Source organism: Argopecten irradians, chromosome 2 (genome assembly GCF_041381155.1).
Source record: "Argopecten irradians isolate NY chromosome 2, Ai_NY, whole genome shotgun sequence".
Lineage (NCBI taxonomy): Eukaryota > Metazoa > Mollusca > Bivalvia > Pectinida > Pectinidae > Argopecten > Argopecten irradians.
This window is the reverse complement of record NC_091135.1, coordinates 68,750,451-68,771,019: the sequence shown is the minus strand read 5'-3', so window position 1 is coordinate 68,771,019 and position 20,569 is coordinate 68,750,451. Positions and strand designations below refer to the sequence as shown.

At 34.0% G+C, this 20,569-nt stretch overlaps 1 protein-coding gene across 1 annotated transcript; it reads right to left on the bottom strand.

The window, feature by feature from the left end:
• Positions 1 to 1,989: 1,989 nt before the first annotated feature.
• On the bottom strand, positions 1,990 to 13,195 carry LOC138317069 (uncharacterized). The gene is made up of 11 exons (XM_069258690.1): positions 13,040 to 13,195; positions 9,806 to 9,928; positions 9,514 to 9,651; positions 9,010 to 9,147; positions 8,689 to 8,814; positions 7,835 to 7,948; positions 5,357 to 5,494; positions 4,583 to 4,708; positions 2,887 to 3,027; positions 2,644 to 2,772; positions 1,990 to 2,152 (listed from the first exon to the last, which is right to left on the bottom strand). The coding sequence occupies exons 1-11, from the start codon at positions 13,188 to 13,190 to the stop codon at positions 2,010 to 2,012; spliced, it is 1,467 nt and encodes a 488-aa protein (XP_069114791.1). The 5' UTR covers positions 13,191 to 13,195; the 3' UTR covers positions 1,990 to 2,009.
• Positions 13,196 to 20,569: the final 7,374 nt, after the last annotated feature.

The following is a 20,569-nucleotide window of genomic DNA, read 5'->3' as shown; positions in this document are numbered from 1 at the left end:
TTTTGCAAGTAAAATATTATAGAAATATAACATTTTGATGAGGTCGATACATGGTTATATCGACCAAAGAAAAGAATATTGACCGAGGACGCAGTCCGAGGTCGATATTTTTTCTGTGATCGATATAACCATGTAATGACCGAAATCAAAATGCTATATTTGTTTTATTATTTTTCTGGATTTTTTACATTTTGAAACGATTGTGAAATTAAATGAGCATCGCATTGTAAATTCTGCTTTCTTGATGACAGTTATAATCCTATAATTTTGTAACAAGTATAATTAAAAAACAATATATGAAAACAGTATCAATTGAAGCACTTCAAATCTTTATTACATGAACCCGGTACATGCGTGTTTGTAAATTGCATACATGTCCATGTACTCCATTATACATGTAGCTCCATGTCTTAAGGACACAGTCAATTAAATGTATAGTTTGTTCTCCGTTGAAATAATATACTTCCACGTCAAACATATATTTCACAGATTCAGATTGACATTAAGATACATGTACATTATCTTATGCTAAGTACTCCATTCCGTAAAATAAAAATCGTATACATACAGTAGGATTAGCCTAGGCCTAATGTTGTAAGTAGCCTAGGTGGAATTTTAAAAATAAATATCAAACGTATTCACTATTCAACGGCTCCAGACGCTTAATGAATGTTATGCGATTATTTCCTACTCTTCTACCGTGTTTATGTTGGAAATTTAAAAGTTTAAACTGCCTAGTTCAGCTGGAAGTCATCATCATCTTTGTTAGAAACCGAAACAATCAACGTCGTCTGTCACATTTTGTGGTTACGCTTCAAATTCAGGTCATCAAAGCGTTTGTTTCAAAGCGCCAGGAACACGAAGCGTTTTGGTAACGGAGACGATAACGTTATCTAAAAAATAACCATGCAATATACTTTTTTCTATAAACTACTTCCGGAAAAATCTTGCAATATAGGTTTATCGGCGATCACGTGGCATGTTTTTGACCAATGAGATGTGACAAAAATCCAGAAAAATAATAAAAAAATATATTGCAATATTTAAGGATTAACTTGAATATATTTTTTATGTTATGGAGATATAACACAAAAATCTGAGTGTACTCTAAATAAACCGAGAAGCGGTTTATGATGAGAGTACACTCAGATTTTTGTGTTATATCTCCATAACATAAAAAATATATTCAAATTAATCCTTATAATTCAATTTACTAAAGATAATCTCTTCAATATTCAAAAATCATTTTGGGACTCTTTTGTCTATGAAATCATTACGCCGTCATCTTAGCCAATCAGAAGCAACGTTATAAACGGCGACGCCATTTTTTCCTTTATGGGCTGATAAAGTAAATTTTTAAGCCAATGAAAATGCTCGTAACAAGCAAAATTGAATTATTGATAGATAACATCGAATTAAGTTTATCGACTTCACATCTACCTCGACTTACAATATCCTGCATTTCTTGTTTAAATTCAAATAATAACTTGAGATATAATCTTAACATGTCGACTTTTAAATTACGATATTTTAAGTTTGCTCTTGCAAAGTTGACATAATTTATGCCAAAAATTGATATTCAATATATCAAGTGAAGGTCCATAAACGTAGTTTTCGTATATATGCTGTGGATCGTATTGGGTCTCAAAGTGGATTTAAAACCAATATGTTCGAAATGATAGTGAAGAATTAACAAGTGGCGACTGGAAGCTTGATGTCAAAGATAAACGTGTTTAATTCAACTCGAAATCATGATTATTGCCAATGATTTAAGAATTATTTGAAAGTGTTCCGAATATCTTCAAACACTGGATGTTTCATAACATTTCCAGCTTGACTAGGGCTTTATTTAATCAGTAAATGTTCCATTTGTGCCGTCCGTGAAAGAATCATATATAACTCTACATTCTAGAAATGTAATTTAAATATGTGAATAAAAATCAATTAAAGAAAAACAGTAACCAATAAGTACGTGAATTATGATTTATTAACTGTTTGTGGATGATGTTCTATTTTGCTGGAACTGGACATGTGGTCTGACCAATGAGATAGCCTGAAGGCGAGACAGTCTGACTACAGACACACATCGCCCCGTCCTCCTGGATAACGTCTCCCCCATACGGCACACAGGAACCGTCTGCTGCTTTACACACTACAAACATAAAGGTGGTCAACTAAAAACATCAGGGAATAATTGGTATAGAATGGGGTGAATGGAATAAGAAGGCAGTTTTTAAAGGCGTGATCGATTGCACAATTCCTATCGTAAAAATCAATAAGAAATTTTAATATTATAAAAAGGTAATATTTACTATTTCTGACACGTCTCGTCATACCCATATTTCAATAATACACTGGTGTCTTACTGATACATAACTCACAACTTAATCAGCATTTCTCGTACAAACGGATTCTCTTCAATGACAGTAAACCGATGTATTTAGATGATAGTCCTCGGTATTTTTGAGGAACTGTACTACAAAACGCTGAGTATAAGAAATAAACGTATACTACTTTCTTTGATGTGAAGAGTTGCTTACCCTGTATTCGTCATGAATGTTGTTCTCACGTGTTTATATGACTCTGGCTGTGAATAGGGCGTTAAATGAATTACAAATCAAGCCACGTTTTGTAGATACGTACCCCCACTCACGGTATCTGTTCTTACACTTCCTCCGTTAGTCGTCTCACTGACTGTACAGTTTTTAGTGAAGCAGCTCTCTTCCATCCAGGTATCTCCATTGTAGTAACATGTGTCATTGTAACGACACCCTGAGAAAACAGAAACGTGTAGGATAAAACAATTGATTGATGAATAAATGTTTAACATAGTCAGTGTAGATCTTGGCTAACGACTGTTGGAGAAACATATATGTGTTTATATACCTTGATGGACGATTTCCGTGTCCCACTTGAAACCTCCATTCTTGTTACCCTCTACGTTACAACGTTTCTCAACACACATGAACTCTGTATTTTCATGCCAAACGTTGGTGTCATTTTTGCATTCGCCTTCAACAACACATCCTGCAAAATAAGCAACTCGTTTTCAACAACACATACTGCAAAATAAAAAAAAACCACTCTTCATCAACAACACATCCTGTAAAATAAGCGACACTCTCCATCAACAACACATCCTGTAAAATAAGCGACACTCTTCATCAACAACACATCCTGTAAAATAAGCGACACTCTTCATCATCAACAACACATCCTGTAAAATAAGCGACACTCTCCATCAACAACACATCCTGTAAAATAAGCGACACTCTTCATCATCAACAACACATCCTGTAAAATAAGCGACACTCTCCATCAACAACACATCCTGTAAAATAAGCGACACTCTTCATCAACAACACATCCTGTAAAATAAGCGACACTCTCCATCAACATCATATCCTGTAAAATAAGCGACACTCTCCATCAACAACACATCCTGTAAAATAAGCGACACTCTTCATCAACAACACATCCTGTAAAATAAGCGACACTCTTCATCAACAACACATCCTGTAAAATAAGCGACACTCTTCATCATCAACATCATATCCTGTAAAATAAGCGACACTCTCCATCAACAACACATCCTGTAAAATAAGCGACACTCTTCATCAACAACACATCCTGTAAAATAAGCGACACTCTTCATCAACAACACATCCTGTAAAATAAGCGACACTCTTCATCAACAACACATCCTGTAAAATAAGCGACACTCTTCATCAACAACACATCCTGTAAAATAAGCGACACTCTTCATCATCAACATCATATCCTGTAAAATAAGCGACACTCTCCATCAACAACACATAATGTAAAACAAGCTTACGGTAAGTATTGCAAGCAACACACGTCCTCTGCCGTCAATTACAGTTTCTGATCTGTGACAAGTTATTATTGATTAGTTATGTTATCATTGTATGAAGTTTTAACACATTCTGTTGATGTGTTCTCAAGTTATTGTCCGTAAACTAAACTTTCTGAAACAATCTCTTTTTAGTAAAAGTGACCTTTGTAGTAGACATTTTGACGCCAAGTTCATCCCAAGCTGTTTTCTTTCATATGCTACCATTGCATGAAGTTTGATCAAAATCAGTTGATGTTTGTTCAAATTATCGTCTGTTTACAAAATTCAATCATAAGCTGTATTTTTCAATATGCAACCATTGTGTGAAGTTTAATCAAAATCCATCATTTCATTCTCAAGTTATCATCTGCTAACGAAATCCAGACGAACGGGTATAAACACTATAGTCCCCTCCGGTTTCACCGACACTCTCCGTCAACAACACATCCTGTAAATTTAGCGACACTCTCCATCAACAAGACATCCAATTAAGAGTTACCTTACATAGTGATAAAAGTAAATATTCATTCAATTTCTTGAGCAATGAACCCGTTTCACACATTTACAATGACCACAAATATTACTCATCAACAAGTAAATCCCAAACACATGTATTACTTCTTCTCATACAATTATAGAATAAACCGTATGATTTTGAATATTTATCTGGTTGCAACGACACAGGCTTTATTTTATCGTAAAATGTACCGGATATATGAAAAACTTTACCTTGCTGAATTGGAATCCAGGCCATTTTCCGACCTCTGTTGTATAACCTGCATTGTTTAGTTGTGCAGGTCTGTGTGTCCAGTATGGTAGACTGATCTTCTTCACATCCGCCATTGTGAGGGCACCCTAAAATAACAATGACCTTTTTGTACTGAAATAGACATAAGCTTATCAAACCTTTATTATCTTTACAGTTCAACGAAACATTCCATGTTGTGTTGCCCTTTTTAAATGATATAACTGCATCAATTTTATATATTCAAGGAAATTGATTAGCTATTTTACTTACTCAATCTTATTTGTTTACACATCTAGATCCTAGAATCGATTTTTATACCGGACAGAATTTGCTTATTAGGATAACAAACAAGAGAAATTTAGGTTTCCGTAGTAAGTTCTGAAAACGTGTCAAATAATTACTATTTATAATGTATATTCCGGGATTGATCATGCGTTATTTAATCTCGCGAAGAATAAATACTTTTATCATACACTGCCCCCGAAAAGTTGTTTTACAGATGGACATTTTACAATTATACATAAAATATAGAAATATGTAAACCTTGTTGATATAGGCATCAGTATGTATATTTTATCTTCTCTAACTTATTAATTTATTTTTCAAGAGTTTTCTCAGAGATTAATTGTAAAACAAATTTTAACATAAGTAACACAACTTTTGGGGGGCTATGTATTTATTTGCATAATGAAGAAAAAGCAAATTAAGGCATACCCAAATCGATCTAAAATGCAAATAATCAATAAAAGACCTACCATAATAGATTTCCACGGTTTTTGTTACAAACGTGCCGTTATCAGCTTTGAAAGGTCTGCATACTTTTTCAAGACATGACGTTTCGTTGCGTACGGTGTCCTCTCTACGATGACACGTTCCATCACCCAAGTCACAATCTAAATAGATCATTTACATATTGTAATAATATACTTAGTCGATATCTAAATAGATCATTTCATAAATTGATCATATACAAAAAGTAATAATTTACTATGTCAACATATATATATATCATTTACAAATAGTAATAATATACTAACTCGATATCTAAATATATCATTTACATATAGTAATAATATACTCATTCAACATCTATATATATCATTTACAAATAGTAACAATATGCTAAGTCAATATCTAAACATGTCATTTACAAATAGTAATAATATACTATGTCAACATCTATATATATCATTTACATATAGTAATAATATACGCATTCAACATCTATATATATCATTTACAAATAGTAATAATATACTAAGTCAATATCTAAATATATCATTTACAAATAGTAATAATATACTAAGTCAATATCTAAATAGATCATTTACAAATAGTAATAATATACTATGTCAACATCTATACATATCATTTACAAATAGTAACAATATGCTAAGTCAATATCTAAATATGTCATTTACAAATAGTAATAATATACTATGTCAACATCTATATACATCAGTTACAAATAGTAATAATATACAATATCAACATCTATACATATCATTTACAAATAGTAACAATATGCTAAGTCAATATCTAAATATGTCATTTACAAATAGTAATAATATACTATGTCAACATCTATATACATCAGTTACAAATAGTAATAATATACAATATCAACATCTATATATATCATTTACAAATAGTAACAATATACTAACTCGATATCTAAATATATCATTTACATATAGTAATAATATACTCATTCAACATCTATATATATCATTTACAAATAGTAACAATATGCTAAGTCAATATCTAAACATGTCATTTACAAATAGTAATAATATACTATGTCAACATCTATATACATCATTTACAAATAGTAATAATATACAATATCAACATCTATATATATCATTTACAAATAGTAACAATATACTAACTCGATATCTAAATATATCATTTACATATAGTAATAATATACGCATTCAACATCTATATATATCATTTACAAATAGTAATAATATACTAAGTCAATATCTAAATATATCATTTACAAATAGTAATAATATACTAAGTCAATATCTAAATAGATCATTTACAAATAGTAATAATATACTATGTCAACATCTATACATATCATTTACAAATAGTAACAATATGCTAAGTCAATATCTAAATATGTCATTTACAAATAGTAATAATATACTATGTCAACATCTATATACATCAGTTACAAATAGTAATAATATACAATATCAACATCTATACATATCATTTACAAATAGTAACAATATGCTAAGTCAATATCTAAATATGTCATTTACAAATAGTAATAATATACTATGTCAACATCTATACATATCATTTACAAATAGTAACAATATACTAAATCAACATCTATATATATCATTTACAAATAGTAACAATATACTAACTCGATATCTAAATATGTCATTTACAAATAGTAATAATATACTAAGTCAATACTAAATAGATCATTTACAAATAGTAATAATATACTATGTCAACATCTATACATATCAGTTACAAATAGTAATAATATACTCAGTCAACATTTTAATATATTATTTACAAATCGTAATAATATACTACAATATCTGCCCGTCGAAAATCTGTACATATAGGGATTGAATGTATTTTTCTAATTTTCATAGCCGCTATGAAAATTAGAAAAATACATTCAATCCATATGTAAACATTAAAATAATTTATGAAAATAAAAATTATTGAATGGTTATTATATCATATTTAAAATTATGACACCTATATACGACGAGAAACAAAATTAATGGAACAGCTGGATGACAAAGTTGTTCCGCAACGTCGAGTTTTCAAGCTTCCGCCTTGTATGCGTCACACCGGATCCGCAGCTACAATCAGCCAAGACAATCAAGAGGCATCATCACAAGCTAATACTAGCTTCCTTCGATGCGAAATTCAGCCAAAGATTTAGCCAAAGATAAATATTTATTTAATTGATTAATTGAAGTCGACAATGCTTTTAATCTATGTGGCTTTCGTGTTGTTCTATAAACGGAATCCAATAAGGAAAGATTAAAAACCTAACCGTAACTGTGAGCAGAGGTAGCTGTCATTTCATTCCGTAGACAATATTTGAGTTTTGACATAAAATGTGTGAGGTACACTATTCTACGTCCAAACCCATGATTAAGCCGCATATAAATAAAGTATCTAATATACGAGCAAACTATAAAGTAATGACGAGGAATTACCGACAACTTTTTCTTGTGATACGTTACCTATTGGCTTCCACTGCATTGTCGATCCAAAGTTTGACACTTTACATATGTATCTCATGCATCCCACATCCACTACGGTATCAACCAACTCACATTTTCCGTTCCGAGGACACCCTGTTGTAAACCAATAACCAGTTTACACCAATATTCCCATGGTTCGCTGTAGATCATCGATTATTGAACATTAAAGGGGCCGTAGTCATTGGTGGCGAAGGAGTTCTGCTTGTTACCTCTGGGCCCAGTTTCATGAACATTCCTTAACTTTAAGGAACTTCTTAAACTTGAAATTCCCAATAGGAAAGCATTACACGAGTTATAGAAAACACCTTAAGTTATGGAACCTGCCTTAGAATTTCTAATGGTATCCAATGGAGACTTTTAAGTTAAGGAATTCCTTAAAATTAAGGAATGTTCGTGAAACTGAGGCCAGAACCCACCTCACGATTACGTGTTCTAAACTCCATTGGGAGAGTTGTTAAACATTGGCCGTAAATTACGTAAAAACTAATTAGAACTTAGATTTGGCGGCAGAATTTCATATTTCAATAAGACAACAACCGCCTTTCGAGTAGTTCTGGACAACTGTACATCACTTGAATGAAGACTAATGTTAGAATAGCAGGACATAAACACGCCACTATTTTCGAAATATCAGACTGAGGAACAATTTAGAAGACACATTTGTAGGTTTTTATCATTATCATTTTATGAATTTTGATATTCTGTTTGATTTTTTAATATGATATGATAATAAATAATATATGAAAATACATATAACAAAATAAAAGCACTAAGATTAAAAAACCGCATGTAGATTTTAAAAGAGCAAACATACTAGTCAGCAAGGCACTTACCCTGATAGTTTCGTTTTAGTATGAATCCCCCTAAAGATCTCCTACAGACTGGGCTGCAACAACGTTCCAGGTCCTTGTAAAGTGGTATGTTGGGAGCAAGGCAGGATCCACTGGGCAGCATACAGCCTGGAAAATATAGCATTGATACTACTACATGTATATGGAAATAGTATATTCTGAAAGACAGGATGCACTAAGCAGTACACAAAATGAATAATGCATTAATATAGGAAATGTAGATTCTGAAATCAAACTTTATAAAATATGAGGTCGATTATTATTGGTAGATATTGTAAGGCAGTCTATATGTTGGAAACCTACCATGCTGTCTGATGCGGAGATTCATTCGGAGCATGCCGTTCGGATCAGCTTCCTTTCTACATGTTATTAAATCACAGGTTCTGATATTCCACTCTATGTAGTTCTCTTCTAAACAGGTGCCATTCGAATGTAAACATCCTGTAAATCAGACACAACGTTCATTAGGATATTTAACTAGTCACAATCAGACATTTCTCAAGGTTTTTAGCTACATTAAACAAGAAAAAACGTTTCTCAAGGTTTTTAGCTAGGCACAATCAGAAAAAACGTTCCTTAAGGTATTTAACTGGACACAATCGGATTGGACAGAGATATGCTTTATAAAGTGACAAAACCTTGATTGAAAACTTATTTAAAAGGAATCAAATCCATTCAATCTTTGATCCTATTACAAATTTATCCATATATATGCTTAGATTTTCCCAATTGATGATTTAAATGGGAGAAAGCTATATAACACGCTTCTGAATATTTTTGGATGAAAAAATTTAACCATTCACGTACCATAAGGCCTATGGCGTACTCTCATGGTAATTGATTCGTCCATTTCTGTTTGTTTTATACACGAAGTGAAGATGCAAGTCTTCTTATTTCGCTCTTCGTAGCCTTCTGGTAAACACGTTCCATTAGGATGTCGGCACCCTTCAATGGACAATAATTAAAAATTAAAAAAAAAAACAATCACATATCTACCCCAATTCATAATGGCATCATGAAAAAGTTTGTTTTTGTTTATAACCATTTAAGTAACTGTTAATATCAAGTTATCCTTATTATCCCTAACTTTATGACTTACTTAATTCATCAATTACGTAGTCCAGATTATCGTCCACGAATTCACACCGGTAGATGTCGCATCCCTCCTGGTTAGTACTTCCTAGGGCCACACACGTGGTACCGTCCATAGCAGTACATTGACCTGTGGAATAATTAGGAGGATAATGTCATTTTATTTTTGTAACTCACAAAATTTATATAATAAATGACTTCAAAAACATGTGACACAGAATGGGTTTAAAAATGTGACATAGATTGGTCTAAAAATATGCCATAGATTGGTCTAAAGATATGACATAGAATGGTCTGAAATGTGACATAGATTGGTTTAAAGATATGACATAGAATGGTCTAAAAATGTGACATAGATTGGTTTAAAGATATGACATAGAATGGTCTAAAAATGTGACATAGATTGGTCTAAAAATGTGACATAGATTGGTTTAAAGATATGACATAGAATGGTCTAAAAATGTGACATAGATTGGTTTAAAATATGACATAGATTGGTTTAAAAATATGACATAGATTGTCCTAAAATGTGACATAGATTGGTCTAAATATATGACATAGATTGGTCTAAAAATGTGACATAGATTCATCTAAAATAACGTACGATTACAGTTGACAAAAAAGAATAGGCCAAACCGAAAATCGGGTTTTGCATGAAAATACAGAAAAATAATTATTGTTCAGTAAATCAACTAGTCCAAATTGATGACCCCACTATACAGATACATCTGATTATATGTCGTACTTAAATAAGCGATGTTTTGTGACTTTTCCCTATGTCGGCGTTTGGGCAATGATTTTACTTATTCAATCAACTTGGCATATAACGTTCATTAATCTTGTATATATATTGTTTTTTCACTGTGGACTGTTTTTAATGATATTTTTTAAGTGCCTGCAATCCCAAGAACAGTAAATGTCGCCATATTTCAATCTAAATGGATAGGGAAAACGTAGTTCAGACAGGATTTTAGTCAAGTGATTAGTGATAATAATAGATTTGATATTTTCTTTATGAATTAAAGTGCTAGAGGATTATTTAGTAGCATACATTGGTGAATGATATATCTATAGCAAACTCTCTTCCTTTCAATTAAAGTCCGCTGCGGAAAATGTCTAAAGAATTAAGTCATGTTGTATAGCAGAATGAACTTTCAGACCACTCTTGTTTGTCAACATTGTTCAGCAGTCTGTTCAGAATGAACTTTCAGACCACTCTTGTTTGTTTGTCAACATTGTTCAGCAATCTGTTCAGAATGAACTTTCATATCACTCTTGTTTGTTTGTCAACATTGTTCAGCAGTCTGTTCAGAATGAACTTTCAGACCACTCTTGTTTGTTTGTCAACATTGTTCAGCAGTCTGTTCAGAATGAACTTTCAGACCACTCCTGTTTGTTTGTCAACATTGTTCAGCAGTCTGTTCAGAATGAACTTTCATACCACTCTTGTTTGTTTGTCAACATTGTTCAGCAGTCTGTTCAGAATGAACTTTCATACCACTCCTGTTTGTTTGTCAACATTGTTCAGCAGTCTGTTCAGAATGAACTTTCATACCACTCTTGTTTGTTTGTCAACATTGTTCAGCAGTCTGTTCAGAATGAACTTTTAGACCACTCCTGTTTGTTTGTCAACATTGTTCAGCAGTCTGTTCAGAATGAACTTTCAGACCACTCTTGTTTGTTTGTCAACATTGTTCAGCAGTCTGTTCAGAATGAACTTTCAGACCACTCCTGTTTGTTTGTCAACATTGTTCAGCAGTCTGTTCAGAATGAACTTTTAGACCACTCCTGTTTGTTTGTCAACATTGTTCAGCAGTCTGTTCAGAATGAACTTTTAGACCACTCCTGTTTGTTTGTCAACATTGTTCAGCAGTCTGTTCAGAATGAATTTTCAGACCACTCTTGTTTGTTTGTCAACATTGTTCAGCAGTCTGTTCAGAATGAACTTTCAGACCACTCCTGTTTGTTTGTCAACATTGTTCAGCAGTCTGTTCAGAATGAACTTTCATACCACTCTTGTTTGTTTGTCAACATTGTTCAGCAGTCTGTTCAGAATGAACTTTTAGACCACTCCTGTTTGTTTGTCAACATTGTTCAGCAGTCTGTTCAGAATGAACTTTCAGACCACTCCTGTTTGTTTGTCAACATTGTTCAGCAGTCTGTTCAGAATGAACTTTCATACCACTCCTGTTTGTTTGTCAACATTGTTCAGCAGTCTGTTCAGAATGAACTTTCATACCACTCTTGTTTGTTTGTCAACATTGTTCAGCAGTCTGTTCAGAATGAACTTTCATACCACTCCTGTTTGTTTGTCAACATTGTTCAGCAGTCTGTTCAGAATGAACTTTCATACCACTCCTGTTTGTTTGTCAACATTGTTCAGCAGTCTGTTCAGAATGAACTTTCATACCACTCCTGTTTGTTTGTCAACATTGTTCAGCAGTCTGTTCAGAATGAATTTTAGACCACTCCTGTTTGTTTGTCAACATTGTTCAGCAGTCTGTTCAGAATGAACTTTCAGACCACTCTTGTTTGTTTGTCAACATTGTTCAGCAGTCTGTTCAGAATGAACTTTTAGACCACTCCTGTTTGTTTGTCAACATTGTTCAGCAGTCTGTTCAGAATGAACTTTCAGACCACTCCTGTTTGTTTGTCAACATTGTTCAGCAGTCTGTTCAGAATGAACTTTTAGACCACTCCTGTTTGTTTGTCAACATTGTTCAGCAGTCTGTTCAGAATGAATTTTCAGACCACTCCTGTTTGTTTGTCAACATTGTTCAGCAGTCTGTTCAGAATGAACTTTCAGACCACTCCTGTTTGTTTGTCAACATTGTTCAGCAGTCTGTTCAGAATAAACTTTCAGACCACTCCTGTTTGTTTGTCAACATTGTTCAGCAGTCTGTTCAGAACAAACTTTCAGACCACTCCTGTTTGTTTGTCAACATTGTTCAGCAGTCTATTCAGAATGAACTTTTAGACCACTCCTGTTTGTTTGTCAACATTGTTCAGCAGTCTGTTCAGAATGAACTTTTAGACCACTCCTGTTTGTTTGTCAACATTGTTCAGCAGTCTGTTTAGAATGAACTTTCAGACCACCTATGTTTGTTTGTCAACATTGTTCAGCAGTCTGTTCAGAATGAACTTTCAGACCACTCCTGTTTGTTTGTCAACATTGTTCAGTAGTCTGTTCAGAATGAACTTTCAGACCACTCCTGTTTGTTTGTCAACATTGTTCACCTACTAGAAGCGGGGTCTATTCCGTATGTAAGAGTGTCGTTAACTAGGTCACACAGGTAGACTTTACATCCTTCCTGGTTCGTGGTGCCAGGTGACACACATGTGGTACCGTCTAGGGCTGTACATAGGCCTGAATATAAAAAAAAGTTTTTCATTACCTAGCTTTAAACGTAGTAATTCATTTAGTGGATACGATTTTCTCATTATTTCAAAGCAAAACTGCACAAATTAGTTACACATTCAAAGCTAACGAAATGTTTATTCAGAAAGACTTGTAAATTTCGGCGATGATTTTTTTCTCTCATCTAAAGAAGATGTTGCCAACATATCTATCATCAAGGAATAATTACCATAATGATTGTTTTTTCTATATGATAAATGTTACATGTCTCTGTCCTTTATCTATTAAGCGTTTGACTTCCATTATGAGACAGTCTTGAGGTGTTTAACTTTCTAGATAATGTTTGATAGTATCTAACTTCAAATTAGGTTTTCATACAGACGAGCTGTAGTTGTATATATCGCGATATGTTCATTCGATCTACCATTAATTTACTTGCATGTTTATAGTTAAGATATCTAAAAGTCGATAAAACGGCGGAATAGTTCTAATTATCTTAGGTAAAATATACACTCCAATATTTTGAAATTTGCTTAGAAAAGAAGAATGGTAATTTGACGATATTTATATAAAAAAATTATATTCACCCAAATGTTATAACGTTTCGTTTCATGATAAAAAAATTCGAGCAATTTACATTATATCATGCTAGTGGATACATATTGGCATTGAAGCAGACAACTAGTATGTAACTACCACTTTAGTTTGTGATACCATACGCACCTGATGCGGAGCAGTCCTCGTTATATGCCGAAATTATCGGCACAATGATGATTGCAGTTACAGCTAAGTATGCCGTGAACATCCTCGCAGAAGTAGCCCCCTTTCACACCAGTCTCACACTTTTATCGTCCTAATAAACTAACCACGTGACCTCCAGGCAACTCGTGCGATACACTTAAAATGGAATATCTAATAACTACCATTTACAATCATATGCATCTGTCTTTCATTGTCAACTATTCAGTAACAAAAATAATAATGCTTAAACGCATTATTTAAAAAAAACCCATTATGTTGTTATCATGATCATTGCTAGGAATTTAAAAATGCCGTTTACGATATATATATATAAAATAAAGAAATTAGAGACAATGGTAAGACAAAATGTTGATGTGTATATTGAACTATTATTTCCTTAGTGCACAGGAGTGATATCGATATAATCTTTCATCGTTTACACCAATCCTCTTTATTTAACGCTGTGTTTATCGAGTCACTTACACCAGTTTTAGCTCTAATCAATACGTAAAGACATATAATTAATACTTGTGTCTACCCTCGGCTGTTACTGCCGTCTGATGTAGCATGCAGACCAGCGTGCTATTGAAGCTACATCAAATAACGGGTAGTTGTGTGATTGCTGCTTATAAATGTAATCTTATGAAAAAGTATTCTGAACAAAACAACATTTAAGACATATCCATCGAAAACAATAGACGAAATAATGACGAATACCAAATATGGGAATCATTAAAATAAATTAATACATCCACATCGGAGAACAGAACACAATAAAACTCTTTGACATTACCAGCCAATGAAGCGTGACACTTCAGACAACATCTCTAGATTATCTCCCTTAACGACCTTATCAAGACAAATGATTCGTGACACTCCAGACAACATCTCTATGTTATCAGCCTACACGACCTGATCCAGACAAATGAAGCGTGACACTCCAGACAACATCTCTATGTTATCACCCTTACGACCAGATCCAGACAAATGAAGCGTGACACTCCAGACAACATCTCTATGTTATCACCCTTACGACCAGATCCAGACAAATGAAGCGTGACACTCCAGACAACATCTCTATGTTATCACCCTTAACGACATGATCAAGACAAATGAAGCGTGACACTCCAGACAACATCTCTATGTTATCACCCTTACGACCAGATCCAGACAAATGAAGCGTGACACTCCAGACAACATCTCTATGATTATCACGACAGCGTACACTCAGACAACATCTCTATGTTATCCAGACCAGATCCAACAAATGAAGCGTGACACTCCAGACAACATCTCTAGATTATCAGCCTACACGACCTGATCCAGACAAATGAAGCGTGACACTCCAGACAACATCTCTATGTTATCACCCTTACGACCAGATCCAGACAAATGAAGCGTGACACTCCAGACAACATCTCTATGTTATCACCCTTACGACCTGATCCAGACAAATGAAGCGTGACACTCCAGACAACATCTCTATGTTATCACCCTTACGACCAGATCCAGACAAATGAAGCGTGACACTCCAGACAACATCTCTAGATTATCAGCCTACACGACCTGATCCAGACAAATGAAGCGTGACACTCCAGACAACATCTCTAGATTATCTCCCTTAACGACCTTATCAAGACAAATGAAGCGTGACACTCCAGACAACATCTCTAGATTATCACCCTTAACGACATGATCAAGACAAATGAAGCGTGACACTCCTGAAAACACCCCTAGATTATCACCCTTGACGACCTGATCCAGACAATTGAAGCGTGACACTCAAGACAACAACTCTAGATTATCAGCCTACACGACCCGATCAAGACAAATGAAGCGTGACACTCCAGACAACATCTCTATGTTATCACCCTTACAACCTGATCAAGACAAATGAAGCGTGACACTCCAGACAACATCTCTAGATTATTAGCCTACAAGACCTGATCCAGACAAATGAAGCGTGACACTCTAGACAACAACTCTAGATTATCAGCCTTAACGACCTGATCCAGACAAATGAAGCGTGACACTCCAGACAACATCTCTATGTTATCACCCTTAACGACCTGATCCAGATAAATGAAGCGTGACACTCCAGAAAACATCCCTAGATTATCACCCTTGACGACCTGATACAGACAATTGAAGCGTGACACTCCAGACAACATCTCTATGTTATCACCCTTACGACCTGATCAAGACAAATGAAGCGTGACACTCCAGACAACAACTCTAGATTATCAGCCTACACGACCTGATCAAGACAAATGAAGCGTGACACTCCAGACAACATCTCTATGTTATCACCCTAACGACCTGATCCAGATAAATGAAGCGTGACACTCCAGACAACATCTCTAGATTATTAGCCTACACGATCTGATCCTAAAAGGAGTCTGGAATCGAGTTATTACGTTCGACTCCAGAGAGGACCTTTATTTATGTAACAGAAATGCTCGGAATATTTTCAAGAAATGTTGTAAAGGACCACGGTAAAGAGTTTAAGAGGAATAGAACAGTTCCATACATTTCTATTCCGGCAGACGGCTGGTATGTTAAGTACAGCAAATTTCAATGCTGACAAGATTTTCTGGAATTAGCTGCAATATCGTAATATGCGGCCAAGACCCAACGATGATAAGAAACTTAATGCTTGAATGTCTGAGGAGGGTCTTAATATAGCAATCAAGCCTAGAGGGAGGGCCCGGGGCCTGACGACATAATGAATGAACATATTAGACAAGTTTGTTCTATGCTAAGTCCTTTTTAGTCACATTATTTAACTCTGTGATAAGTCATGTTTTATTTCCAGAAGCCAGGTGTGAGGCAATTATCCCGACCCTTCATAAAATGGGTGATCTTCAAATCCCAAAAAACTATCGTGGTATTTCTTTAGATTTAAGTATTGGTCTAATGTTCATGAAAAACTGGTTGAAGACCAGATTGGTTATAGATGTAGGGCAGGCTGTAACATTGCAGATAACATATTTGTATTACATGTTCTAATTCAAAAGCATATATCAAGATCAAAGGACACACTCTAATACAATCTTACATGGACATGTCAAGTGGACAGGGATATCTCAACCATCTTGGAAGATTTTGGCATGTCAACCTGAGCCTTGTCAATGTTTGACGGCCAAGATCTTTCACGAGGGTCTAGATATCCCTTTCCACTTGACAGACCCATTTTTGATTCATTTTACCACTTAGTTATTGGAAAAAATATGAAATTCTTGTTGCTTGCCAGCTTTTTCACCGCGTCATAATCACAGGAACGTCGTTATGCTTCAAAATTCATGACATCATCGACAATACACGCCGCAGCTACACCGCATGTACAATATTTTGATGACGTGACGTTATTGTCAAGCGCGTGTTAGCTGTCTTACATCCCATGTGTAAAATAGAGTTTTCTCCCATACTTAACAGGGTTATCCCGCGGTTGCTGGGGAATAAATAACTCTGTCTTTTACCGGGGTAGGGAAAAGACAGCTCATACGCGCTAGATGGTGACGTCATCATACAAATGCGGCGACTATTTTTACGCTCAGTGACGTTCTTCACCATTTCTCGTTAAAGTGTGAGAGAAAAAGAATCTTACATGGCTGTCAGGTGGACAGGGATATCTCAACCCTCGTGAAAGATTTTGACCATCAACCCTCGGCAAGCCTCGGGTTGACCAGCCAAAATATTTCACTCGGGTTGAATAATCCCTGTCCACCTGACAGGCCCATGTAAGATTCTATTAATCTTTCCTCTAGCAACCACGGGATATCCCTGTGAAGTAAGGGAGAATATACTGTCGTTTTATAGGTTTTTGGCATTTAATAGTGTCATGCACACACTTTTTAAGTATGTATTACTGAAAAATAGTATAACTTGCAAATTTTTGACGTCATATCATCAATGTAGTCAAAATCAACATCATGTGTGAAAGTAGATAGGTTAAGGTTATCAGAGCATTTCCACTGTACAGTCGGTACCAGGCAAGGCTGTTTGGTAAGTCTTCTGGTTTTTGTATAATTTTAAACGAATTTCATGAGATGCAAAGACATAAAAGATGTATTTGTAAACAGTTGTATAGACAATATTGTATTACTGCTTTATGCTGAAGATATGCTGGTTTATCGACACTGTGGTCGGTTTACAGAGCAAATTGACTGTGTATTTTGAAATAAATTTTTTTTAACTTTACATGTACTATGGGCTATCACTGAATAAAGAGAATTGCTTGATTGTTTTGTCATGGAAAGTACCCTAGGTTGTATAAGGAATTATAAAAGTGTCTAACATTTTGTCACGTAAAGTATCGTGGTTATATAAGGAGTTATGAATACGTTTTGTCATGGATAGTATCCTATGTTACATCAGGAATTGTAAATAAGTCTAACTTGTTGACATAGAAAGAACCATATGTTAAATAAGGAATTATATATTAGTCTTAAATTTTGTCACGGTGAGTATCATATGCTATATAAGAAATAATAAAGTACTTTTTGTCACGCAATATATGAAATAGTACTTTCCGAATCGGATTAAGTGTTGTTAAGAGGAAACAGATACTTCTTGTAATACATTAAAATGAAAATTCGCGATAAACCGTAACGTGGTAGTTCTTTGCTCGCTTCAATTTTTATGAAACATGTGTTGCTTTACTGTGTATTTCAAGCACTTTTGACTGTAAATAATGTTTTAATAAAAAATCAAAGAAATCTGTAGAAAAACTATCACAAAAGAATCACAAACGTACTTTTTTAAATACAAATGGTTTCGCTGCTATTTATATAACTGTATAACATTCACAAGAAACTTTGGTTATTGGTTGATATTAAAAAAGAAAACGATAAATAATAAAAATGTATGTTAGGAGTAGAATATCATTACTAAACGCTAAAGAATGGGACTGGTATGGCCCACTGAAAATGAAGAAAGCTTGAAAGTTATTGGAATTTTGTGAAACAATTTCTTATTTATTGTTCAAATTTTGAACTTGTAATCGATGACAGTGACTCCAGTACAGTCATAGTCGATCCATCACACAGCAGCTGTATTTCTTTTTGTGACGCACCACACCCTAAATCCACAATAACTATTTTATTGTTGAAAGGTTTATTTGGTATTGATCAAGCAATAAAAGTTGACCTAGTGAGCGGATAGGTCACCACGTGGATAATATATCTCAGTGGTTCAGCAAGAGTCAGAAATGGCGACTTCTACTAATATTGGGCGTTTGCAGAAATGATACAATTTATGAGAGTTTGACGTCTAAATGTCGTTGCTTTAACATTTTAAAATTTTTTTTACGATAAATCAATCAATCATTATTTTATTTAAGTGTCACGCATCGCAAACATATACAGCCATTGATAAAATAAATTTACAAGTAATTTTTATGCCCAGATATGTAGGCTTATAAAACACTTATGAAAATGTACATAAAGTTAAAAATCCTCATTGTTATACAAATAAAAACTATGTTAAAAATCACATGTGAAGTACAAAAATAAAATTGCACCATGGTATCATTAAAAATAATTCTTTATATTCTTAAAATTAGCCTTCTTTGTTTCATCATTTGATAGATTGTTTTAAATAATAGAAATTGAAGTTCATTATCACAGAATAAATAAAACATCTTTTCAATTGAAGTGAGCTCATTAAAATTACTGTAACAGTTCGCTGCTTTTTCGAACAGATATAGTCTGATATCGCTATAGACAGGACAGTCACAGAGAATACGAGGTTCATCTCCCACTTTATCTGGACAAAAAGGACATTCACGCTGCTCCACTGGCAATTTCGTGTATCGCCCATGAAAGGAAGCATCTAATTCCTATGCAGGTTGTGGAAAACAACGGTAATATACGTGATGATATTCCAAGTGTCTTAAATAGGTGTAAAATGGATTACTGCGAATTGTATAATGACATCAGTGACAGGGTCTCCAGGAATGAATCTACATCACATGACAACTATTTCATAAAACGCGACACGAGCAGCCTTAATCAGCCTATCCCCAATAAAGAAGTTGTAATGCAGTCTCGCGCGCAAAACAAAAAAAAATATTATAATTCATGAATTGTCTAGTAGGAAAACGTATTGTAGAAAAAAATTCATGTTGTTCATCCAAAATACGTACTCCAAATTTTCTTGCAGGTATCATAAGATAACAGTAAGAGATTTTGAATCCTAAAATTGGTATAGGCAAGTAATTTGTTTCTGTCAGTTCGGATCACATAACCACATTGCAGTAATTCGGATAATAATTTTAATTTTAAAGATGCTCCTCCGTCGATAGAGGATAAAATTTACTCATCATTTGAACAATAATTGGTGTTAAATCGTATATATATATGCCAAAGAAACACAAAAAATATAAAATAATTTATTTTGCTTTTTGTGCATGCGCATTCAGTACTTCATTCTATATAGGACATAAAGCCATGGATTTTTTTGGTATGCAATTACTTATTTTTGATATTTTCATCGTGAATTAAATTAGAAGGTCAAACTTTTCATTGGTGATAATGGTGTAATGAAAGTAAATTTTGTAACTGAAGAATAATACTAATTTGACTGCTTATGATTTTACTAGAAAAACAATACCATTTTTCAGCAGTGGAGCATCTTTAAACGTACTTGTATATATATATAAGTAACAAGACA